We start from the raw sequence: 11227 nt of genomic DNA on the forward strand, positions 1-11227 counted from the left end.
CAGTCTCTGGCTATTCCCCCCTAAAAAATTTGTTTTGTCTGGTGTAATAGTGCATCTTTAGTATGTATACGTCACTTTAATGTGGCGAGTTTTCTTGTTTTTCTGATGTCACGCGACACAGGCGAAGTAGGAGCAGCCTTTCAAAAAATTTTGACCAGCAGCGTAGGGGTCCTTGTGAAAAATGTGTAGTCGTAAAGAATTTTGTTTGTGTTTGCCATTATCATGCATAATTGGTCTATACATGTCATATCAGATGGGGAGGTATCGCAGTTTTTGTGGTGCCACATGACACAGGCAAAGTGGGGAAGGCCCTAAAGAATTTTCACCAGTCATGGATGTCAGTTGCAGAAATGGAATAGAAACAGTTGGAAAAGATTTATTTACAGTGCCTTATGTGATTCATGTCATGTCATCCATGTAGGTCATGCATACGTCATCATATGCTGATTGATATACTGAAGAAATGACTATGACAGCATCATGTCATTCAAACTATTTGTCATGACATGTCATTCCTGCTATGTATGCATGCGTGTCCTGCTACCCTAAGCCTATTCTGATATTGACACTGGAACTTGTTTATCTTATATGGGTGAGCGCTTTTCACTGTATAACAAATGTTATTGCTCAGCGCAGGACGTGCCTGCATGTATTGGAAGCTTCCGGAATGTTATCGATGGCTCTACCCATTGTCTGTTGTCGCTGAACCTTGTGTAATATGATTTCATGCATGTGCGACGCGAATGGTGTAGAACTTTCTGGAAGACACGCGGGCACCAGCAATTGCTGTGGAATGTTCGATGGCTCATGTATAAAAGCTGACGTGCTTGACCCACTGATCAGATTTTCGCCGATCACGGACTGTGTTCGCAGCTGTCGCTGTTCTTTGAGGGCTCAAGTTCGCTAGATAAAACGCTAGTTTCATCATTCCCAGTTTTGCTGCTTTCTTTGCCGTCACTACTACGTGACAATATATGTCCAGTTGAAGAAAGAAGCATGAAGGCATGATGACTTCAGAGGCTAGATGGATGGATTGAAAATGTTTGAAAAGCAAAAAGCAGTGGTGCCCGCCCTTTGTACGATCCCAGAAATGCACCGCAAAAGCAGCCTTGAGCAGCGGACAGCCCAGTTTTAGAAAATAAGTCTCCGTTTTGCCCGAAAGGCGAAGCATCGATGGCGATAGCAAATTAGTAGACCGCTATACTGAAAGTAAGGATGGTAGTTTTATTGGCCATATAAACTTTTCAACATTCGTTTACTAGCCAAACTAACAAGCATGGTGTCACATGCGCACAAGCAAACATGAACACGTCTTGCTCAGTGATTGTGGAAACTCTTTATCAAAATGCTGGAGCGAGCAAATGTGGTAGCAGGAGCAAGGGAATTGACCTTTGTGCGGCCTCTCGCTTCAACACGAACTAAGCGACTAGAACACAGCGCGGTGCCTCTAGATGTGTAGACTCTGTCTCCATCGCATATCACTTTCAAGATAAGGGCCGCGTGGCCGTGCTGTATGCAGCAGTCGCTGTAGAGTATAACTCCTCTCCTGTTTGTGCCAATCAAGTTTTGGGAACTCGGAATGCCCGTGATGCAGCCCGATTTCCGTCCGTGTCCGCACGCGTGATAATTTTCCTTTTAATTGTGGCATCGTGATGAACGCTCCGCATGTCTTCGCAGTTGGCACTTCCATGCTGGTAGAGCAAACACAGAAAACGGGAAGACGGACGGTGGACTAACCTAAGCACATGTACTATAGCACATGGAGGAAGGTACGGCAGCTAGGCTTGAAGCACGTACGAGGCGGCCATTTTTAAATGCCGATGCTGATATAGCCACAAAGATTTAGGGTCGCTCTCGATTCTAACGTGCACGCAATTTTTGGACCCATTTTATCAGAAACAAAGTGCGCGTTAGATTTGAGTAAATATGGTATTGCTGCCTCGTTCTGCGAAGAGATCTCCGATGAGGCGATCATTGAGGTTGGCGTTGAGCAATGCAGACAACGGCAGTGGCAGTGACGAGATTGACAGTTGCCTGTCTTTGAACCCAACCCGGATGTTCACGCAAAGAGCACTGTCTTCAATCAAGGCGTTCATTGATTTCGTGCACGCTAGAGGATTGCTGCCAGTGTTTGCGCAGCAGCTGGACACGATGCACACCACAGTTGTAAACCTGAAATTGTCGCCAAAGCAAGCGCACATTTCTTAATATTTCAGCGTGCCTAATGCTCGACACACTGTTTACAGGTAAAATGAACAATTCGTTTTTCATAGCCTACTTTCTACCATGTTTATTTGTTATTGCATGTGGGAAATTTAGGTTCAGAGCTATGAAGGTATGTTCGGCAGATTTTTTAATGGCAGTCCAGGTATAGCGATTATTGATTATAGCAATCTAATTTTAATGTGAAGGCATCATATGGCTCATGAGGCAGAAAATCCGGCGTTGCCGTGACGACACGATGGTCCAAAAAGGCTATGAACTCTCAACTTTTGGTGGGAGTCAAACCCACGACTTTTGTAATTAATTAATGTGAGGTTAATTAAGGTAAAATTAAGATATAGTTAAGGCACTCGATTCCAATACATTTGGTGTTAATTAAGGTAGAGTTCATTGTGGCACAGGTCCTCCAACTCACGACCATTGATGTTATTAAGGCACAGTTAAAGTATAGTTAAGGCACTCGAACCCTCGACCTTTGATAGGAGTTGAACCAAGAACCAGCTGGGGGTGTTTACCAACTGGGAAAACCGGGAATTCTCAGGGATTTTGATTAATCGGGAAATACTCAGCGAAAACTCGGGAATTTATGCTTCTATCAGGGAAAATTAGCTGTAATTTTATTGAAAGGGAATGAAAGTCGCAGTAATGCTGGCTCGCCTAACAGAAAGGGATCGTAACGAATCGTCTTTTGACGCCGTGTCGTCGGCTTTAGGAGTTGTCAGTGTACAGTCAATGACCGACTTTCGGGACAGCCCGATAATTCGAACGGCTTCGCGGCACCACCACGTACCCCATAGAGTCAATGTATAAGAACATCTGAAATTTTGGACACAAGAGCCTTTCGCCGTCGGATTTTCTGGAATTCTTGCCGTGACTTCAGGTCCGAAACGGCATTAATCAAAGCCACCACTGCCGCTGTTTTGATTACCTCGCCGCCGTGGTTAATGCTAGGACTAGCTGCTTCAACGTTCGCTATTAAGCGTCTTGCTGTTCGGCGCTGTGTTTTTTCTTGAAAGAATTCGCCGCTGTAAGCAACGGCACTGTCTCCGTCTTTGTCATCCTCGAGATTGGCTTCGAAGCTCGGAAAGTACGGCGCTTTCCTAATGCCAGTTCCCGAAAGTCAGCTTTGCCTCAATACATGATTGTTACGCGGTGAAGTATGTACGAAAGTATTGCGGTGAAGTATAACAAGCTTAGGAAGGGGCACTTGTCACGGGACACAGTATCTATTCCTTAATTATACACGCGCCCATCCTCCATCTACTGTCGCAGTGCGAGCACTGATATTCCTAATAGGTGTACTGGTAGGCCCTTTTGGGTGTGTCTGTGGCGATTTGAGCCCCTAACGGCAGTAAAATATACGCATTCATTTTATCGAATTGCCCGATATTTTGGACGTTTTCGCGGCCCCTAGGGAGTCCGGAAAATGGGATATTGAGGGTCCAACTGACGAAGAGGATGCCTCAAATGGTCTGTGCGGCGAACACGCGGTGGAAGGAGGACGAGAACAGAAAGGATTATCGCAATGAGGAATGAAGAGGAAAGGAAATGTGCGGCCGCTTCTTTCAAGGAGCTTGAGCTCAAAAAACAGTGTTGGCTGATGCCGAGATGCAGGTGTCCGTCATCCAAACCTAAATGAACTCTTTAAAACAGTGAAACGCAACACCGAGGCATTGTGCGGGGGCTGAGAGTATGTCAGGACAGTTGAGGTTGACAAACCAGCTGCTGAGAGATAATCTCACTTGTGACAAAGTTTGGGCCTCATACCAACGAGCTTGCTATCACTTGATAGAAATAGCTTGTATCCCCTTCAGTCACGGCGTCCACATTTATGGACGCAACCTATTTTTGCCATTTCTGTGCGGTGGTAGCAAGGATTAGAGCACAAACATTAAGCTTGGGGCAAATTGAACATTCTGTTAGCCTAAATTACTTCCATTTTGATTCTGAGTGATATGTGTGTTACATAGTTTCACTTTGGTGATGGCACTACCGTGTTTTACGTGACACTTGACGTGTGGCATGTCTGTAGCAACCTTGAACTATTTCTTTTCTTTCTTGAAATGCTTAAGGTAAATGAATAACTTGTGCATGTAATTCGAGCTAGGGATTTAATCCGTTTTATGAAGAAACGTAGTAAGTCTGACTTTACAATAGTCAACTATGTAGTTAGTCTAATCTAGTGACTCATTGTAGAATGCTCAAAGAGCCACTCGATCACCTTGATTTGCTTTCAGTGGAGTCTCAAGCACCACCTATGTTTCACACGATATGTATCGACAGTTGATCATATTTCGCGACTGAAGTGGGTATTCGAAAACATTTTTCTGTACGCATCTCCTATTTATTCGTATTTGCGAATGTTTGACACGATTTGCAATTAGTTTTACCATTCCTTTCAAATATATTCGCTTTGCATTTTACTAATCCCTCCATTTTGATTTCTTTAGGGTGTCTACCAACCGGGAAAATCTGTAATTCTCAGGGATTCTGAATAGTCTAAAATACTCAGTGAAAACTCGGGGAATTTGTGCTATCAGGAAAAATTAGCTATAATTTTATTGAAAGGGAGCGAAAGTCATGCTAATGCTGGCTTCGAGTAACACAGAAGGATCGTAACAAATTGTCTTTGGCGACGTGTCGTCGGCTGGAGGAGTTGCCAGTGTACGGTCAACGACAGATTTTCCGGACGGCGGGTTTTGGGACATGCCCTATAATTTGGACGACTTCGCGGCACGACCATGTGCCCCTAAAGTCAATGCATAGCAACGTCTGAAATTTCGGACGCAAAAGCTCTTCGCCGTCCCATTTTCCAAACTATTCGCCGTGACCGCAGGTCCGAAATGACAATCAAAGCCACCACCGCCACCATTTTGATTATCTCGCCACCTCGAACTGTTGCTCTCGCACGCAGATCCGCTGGCACGTAGCCACCACTGCGGCAACGCTAGGCCTAGCTGCTTTGACATTCGCTATTAAGCTTCTTGTCGTTCGGTGGTATAGTTTTCATTGAAAGAATTCGCCGTTGTCAGCATTGTAATCCTCGCGATTGGCTTCGAAGCTTGGAAAGCACAACCCATTGCATAAGGCCGTTTCCTGAAGCTCAGCTTCGCTTCAATACAGCAATGTCACGTGGTGCAGCATACGAAAAGTGCTGCGGTGAAGCTTAAGCGTGGGAAGGGACAATTGTCACTGGACACAGTATGCACGCGCGGTCTCCTGTCACATTACGAGCACCGGTATGCCTCGTAAGTGTACTAGCAGTCCTCCAGACCTTTTTTCAGGCGTTCCTGTGGTGATTTGAGCCCCTTGAGGCAATAAAAGGCGTGCATACATTTTTTTACTGCCCGATTTTTCGGACGTTTTCGCGGCCCCATGGGTGTCCGAAAAATCGGGCGTTGGCTTTACAATTGTCCAAAAGGATGCTTCTTATGGTCCGTGGAGCGAACGCGCGGTGGAAGGAGGGCGAGAAGAGACAGGACCGATGCATTGAGGGATGAACGAGGAAGGAAGTGTGCCGTCGCTTCTTTTTAAGGAGCTTGAGCTCAAAAAACAGTTTTGACTGACGCCGAGATGCAGGTGCCCCTCATCCAAACCAAATTAAATTCTTTAAAGCGGTGAAACGCAAAACTGAGGCATTGTGCGCGGGCTGGGAGTATGTCAGGACAGTTCAGATTGACTATCCAGCTGCTGAGAGAGGATATCACTTGTGACAAAGTTCGGGCCTCATACCAATGAGCTTGCTATCACTCGATAGAAATAGCTCATGGTTGGAAATGTTTGACTCTATTTGCAATGGGTTTTATTGTGTTTCTTTTAAGATATTTTATTCGCTGTGTATTTTACTAAGCCCTCCCTTCTGTTTTCTTTTTGAATAAAGTAAACACTACTTCTTACTATTCAAACTCGGTTAAGTATTTTTTTTATTTTTAGCATGCTTACTAGAGAGTGACAGCATAGGGCGGCATGGTGTCAGCAGTCATTTTATGTGTCAATCAGAAAATTTCGCAAAGGCACTCAAGGAAAACCGGGAAAATGCAAGGAATTGGGAAATGTCAACTTCGTAGACACTGTTTCCTTTTGAATAAAATAAGTACTTCTCCTTACTATTCAAACTAGATTAAGTTTTTTTTTTATTTTTTAGCATGCTTATTAGAGAGTAACAGCATCGGGTGACATGGTGTCAGCCTGTCATGATGCAAAACAAAGTTCTTTGTCACTCAGGGAATTTCGCAACAGCACTCGGAGAAAACTTCGAAAACTTGGGGAATTTGGAAATGTCGGCTTGGTAGACACCCTAAACCAGTTACTCAACAACTGAAAGAGCACAGGCATTGTGCGGTGGTTGCAATGCTTTCGCCTTCGTCCACGTAAAAACAACTAAGTGCCTCTTGAATTTTTTTCGTTCTTTTGTTAGCTTTTTAAGTGGACTGTGCACTCTAATCTCAAAACATAAGTTCTCAGAGCAGCATGTGCATAAAGAAAAAGCCACTGCAAGAAATTTTTTATGGTATTACATGTACGCCTTTATGTAACAAGTAGTTTCTTTTAAGGAATATGTTTTGCGTAAGCATTACTAAGTTGCACCTGGAGGTCACTGCACTTGGGTCATTATAACTGGGTTTGAATATACTTATTTACGAATACATAATGTGTTAAATCTGCATATTCTTCTGCACACATGCAGAAGCAAGCAAGGCGTACCGTTATGCAGTTTGGTTCATCACAGCTTGGAAACTCTGCCACGAAACAGCAAGTAAAGATGATCATAAAGGGTACCAGCAGCTGAAAAAGAACATTTAATGTTTATTTTTACAGATAAGCAGAACTCGGAAAAATGTCAGAGTGGTGGAAGAACTGAAAGCAGAGACTTTATGTACATTTGAACCTTGCTGTAACCATTAAGCCTAAACCGTTACTCACCGATATTAATGTTTCACAATATAACGAAGCTGGTAAAATGGGCAGTGTGCTTCATTATATTGAAATTTTGTGCAATTGAAATTTGACCTGTTATGCAAAGAAATAGTCACCGACAAATTTTTCTTACACGAAAGGTCCGCAAAAATTGTCGTATTATCGGGTAAACTAAAAAAGCAAACCTGAATATGTAGATGTCAATACATTGAATATGTAGTCATCAACTACGGTTGAGTCTGCTAAATCTTTTTGGCCACTTGTGGAATAAAGTCTGCATTTTCTGGCAAATCTTATGTTTCGACCTATCGGTTGCTTGGATTTCTAGGTCGTCACTGTCCAGCCCAAGTTATCGGTTGGTGTATGCCTCTTTTTCTCTTCAAAGCATACTGTGCTTGTTACATTGCTGGAGACAGGAAAATCTGGCATGCATTTGAGCTCTAGTTCTTTCGTAGGTGTGTATCATTTTATATATCTGTGTACGTACATACTCCATGAATTGTGTTGCGGGGGCACTGTAGGGCTATGCGTATTGCTGCTCCTGAATTTACTTGGATCTATTTCAACTGGAAGTCCCCATTGTCTTGCACACTTGTAGTGTGTAATGCAGCGAGCAACATGTTGTTGCAGGTACTGGCAACAGGACCTGTGGAATCGCCTCTTCTCGACCCTCCTCAACGTTCCCAGCTGCTCGATTCAGCCAGACCTCACACCTTTTGCGCTGGAGATCCAGAGCCTGTTGCGGAACAGGTCACGTGCGCACGATGTGGTTGTGGAAGCTCTGCGGGCCAAGAACATTTAATTACTTTAACCCTTTCCTAACTCACAGTAAATTTTTAACACTGACTTCGTACAAAAGAGCTTGTCTCAGTCTCAATTACAAAGACTGAGAGTCTGTTGTGCATAGCATTTTATTCCAATTAATGTGAATACCATTTTACATGTGCCAGTTTTCATCCTACTTTAAGTCCATGTGACTCTATTTGCAATGGGTTTTATTGTGTTTCTTTTAAGATATTTTATTCGCTGTGTATTTTACTAAGCCCTCCCTTCTGTTTTCTTTTTGAATAAAGTAAACACTACTTAGTATTCAAACTCGGTTAAGTATTTTTTTTTATTTTTAGCATGCTTACTAGAGAGTGACAGCATAGGGCGGCATGGTGTCAGCAGTCATTTTATGTGTCAATCAGAAAATTTTGCAAATTTTGTTTTGATTACCTCGCCGCCGTGGTTAAGAGATGCTCGAGGGCATTGGAAGCACATTCAATATTCTGCAATCCTAACGTCCATCATTTTTTACTGCACCATAGATTTCTACTCGGAAGTAGTTTACAGCATCACTTGCATAGCGTAGCACGGTGCGCTGCACATCGTATGGATGTCTTAGTGTATTTGTGCCATAATAAAACAAAGAATGTGTCTGTAACTACTAGAACGTTTCTCATCTATGCTTATAACTTTTTAGACCAGAAATGTTCTAAATGTGTACATACCATGTGTACAGGTGCTCCTTTGTGTTAAATAAACTTTTGTAACATTTTACAGCATTTTTTGTATGAAAATTCTTGCCCCCAATCGTGCGCGAGGCACTCACAGTGGCTACCTCACACGCCATTTCTTCACTGCAAGCAATCTTCTTGCAGGGTACGCTGTGCAAATAGTGTTTTCAAAAAAGTTACTTCAGACAGTGTTCTGGTGCCTTTTGTTCCTGAATAAGAAAACATAAATGCAATTGCCAAGTGCAAGTATAATTTCACAGCTATTATGTATATAAGCACATTCCTGCAGCATCTCTGGAAGCTACCTTCCTAATTTGCATTACAGCTTTGTATGAACATCCAGGCAGCTTACTGAATAGTTTTCCACTACGGCTGCTGCACTGCAAGGAAGTGAGGCCTACTAGGTTTGCCCGCAAGGTAAGGCAAAAGGATCATTTATTGCCAGCACACGCACTAATCCTATTGTTAAAACACTTATGCTTTATGAGGGTGTATCATGCTGCAGGGAAAATTCCTTGAGATCCACGCATAGCCACTTATAACAGGGTCCTTTGTTTTCGGGTAAAACTTAATCATGCCTGTTTGCACGCCAAACAAAGATTCTGTAAATATCAAACCAGATTTTGCTCCAAACTTCTCTTTCGTAAATTACGATAATAATGCAGGTTTAAAAAAAACTAATGAACACTGCCCACCTTTTGTAAGCAAGTGGTCAATGCACAGTAGAATCAAATTGATGCGATCCCATTACTTACGATTTCCCGGCACCAACGTTTGCGATCGAGAACATAAAAAAATGACTCAATACAGTTAGGTATATTTTTTTACCACTTCATATGTTTGCAGAAAACATCTTTCGGCACCAACGTTAAGCACATCGCCAAAGTGCGATCACACGAAGTATTTTACGGCCGCTAGATCCCATGTAAGCAAGAAACGGAGGGAGGCACGCACATATAGAAGGGGGCACTGACGGGCGGTGTATCTGCACCGTATGAAGGAGAGGCGTGATGAGCGATGAAATTTCTCGGCACTGCTAGGGGCACTTTTACCCATGGAAATGCAGAAAAACAGATTAGTACAGAAAAAAAACATTGTTCACAGTGGAGGAAAAGAACTAGGAAGCTTACCAGCAAGTACGCGGCCTGTAGGGTGAGCAACGAAGAACGTCAAGCGGAAAGTCAGCAAGGCTGAAGTAATGTTTACTCAGAAGGGTTTGGGTGCGAGCTAGTTGGTACGGATCATTCATATTTAAAACAGCGCCAAAAAACACGGACAAGGGAGGACACAGGACGAGCGCTGTCCTGTGTGTCCTCCCTTGTCCGTGTTTTTTGGCGCTGTTTTAAATATGAATGAAGTAATGTCATGTGTGGTGGCAATGGCAAAAAAAGAAGAATGCCATGAGTAGCTTCTTAAGAGGAAAAAACGAAATCAGGAACGAAGCAATTCATGATAACTCAAAGGGAAGCTCATTACTTTTCTAAGCGAGATCAGGATGCCTTAAAACGCGCACCTCTAAAGCGAGATATAAGAATCAAGAAGTAGCAGGCGCTTGCTGTGGTAAAACTAGGGAAACGATAGAGCATGTTTTATTCGAATGTGAAAATATGTGCCCAGCGGTCGATTTAGGAATCGCTGGCCTCCTTTAAGCTCTTGGGTTCAGCGAGAGCAGGGCGAAAGTAGACATCTCCGCAATAGAAATTAGTAAGCGGTGATTGGAATGGCGGAAGAAAAGTAAGGAAACAACAAAAAGGAGACTTACAAAAACAAACTTCACAATAGGGGGTAAGAAAATTTGGTTATGGAAATTCATCACTTTTTCTTTTCTTTTTCTCTTTTTTTAACCTAGGTAGGACATTGGCAGTACAAAACAAGCGCTTGGTGGCACAACCCACCGCCCCGTTCGAAAGAGGACGCTCATAACATCCATCCATGCATTCCTCAGCTAAAAGCTGAGGAATGCATGCAAAAGCCACTGTGGCTAAAAGCATAGAGTTTCCCACTATAATACCTAGAGGGGAATCTGGCGCTACCGTCTATGGGAGTTTCTTAAGGGGGCACCGTGCCGTCATGGGAATGACGGTATATGTGTCTGCGAGGCTCGTGTTGGCTGGTGTTGTAAGAGGCTTCGTCTAAAACGTGGATATGGCTACACAAATAACGCGTTCTCAAAGTAAAATCTCCATAAAATGTTTCCATTCACGCATATTACATCTTTACTCACCTACAATGCATGACCAAGCAAAGAAAAGCAAGAACAAACGACCAACTGTTTCAAAGCGAGCGCGAACCTTGTCGTCTGTCCTCCAACTTTAGCGGCCCGCTGATACTTTTTACGTAACATATAGTCGTACACGCAATAACAAGTTTTCATAGTTAAACAAAACATGTTTTTGCGTAATAATAAAGCTAAAACAGCGTTTTACGTGCTGTTTAAGTAGAAGATGAATAATTGTGACAGACTGAACGGTACTAGCCAAGCGCGTCTTCAAGGTGTCCCTCTCTCCGAGAACGATGTCAATCCGAAGTCACAATATACCGGCATTCCCATGCATACCACTAGAGTTACTGTATATGCTACCAAAGCT

At 43.1% G+C, this 11227-nt stretch overlaps 1 protein-coding gene across 1 annotated transcript in view; it reads left to right on the top strand.

The window, feature by feature from the left end:
• LOC126535659 (uncharacterized) overlaps window positions 1–8687 on the top strand; it is a 316705-nt gene extending 308018 nt beyond the window's left edge. Inside the window, exon 26 of the mRNA XM_050182461.3 lies at window positions 7771–8687. Coding sequence (XP_050038418.2) covers window positions 7771–7942 — 172 coding nt within the window. The 3' untranslated portion in view covers window positions 7943–8687. The remainder of the gene's footprint in view (window positions 1–7770) is intronic.
• Window positions 8688–11227: the final 2540 nt, after the last annotated feature.

The sequence above is a fragment of the Dermacentor andersoni genome, chromosome 7 (genome assembly GCF_023375885.2).
Source record: "Dermacentor andersoni chromosome 7, qqDerAnde1_hic_scaffold, whole genome shotgun sequence".
Taxonomy (NCBI): Eukaryota; Metazoa; Arthropoda; class Arachnida; order Ixodida; family Ixodidae; genus Dermacentor; species Dermacentor andersoni.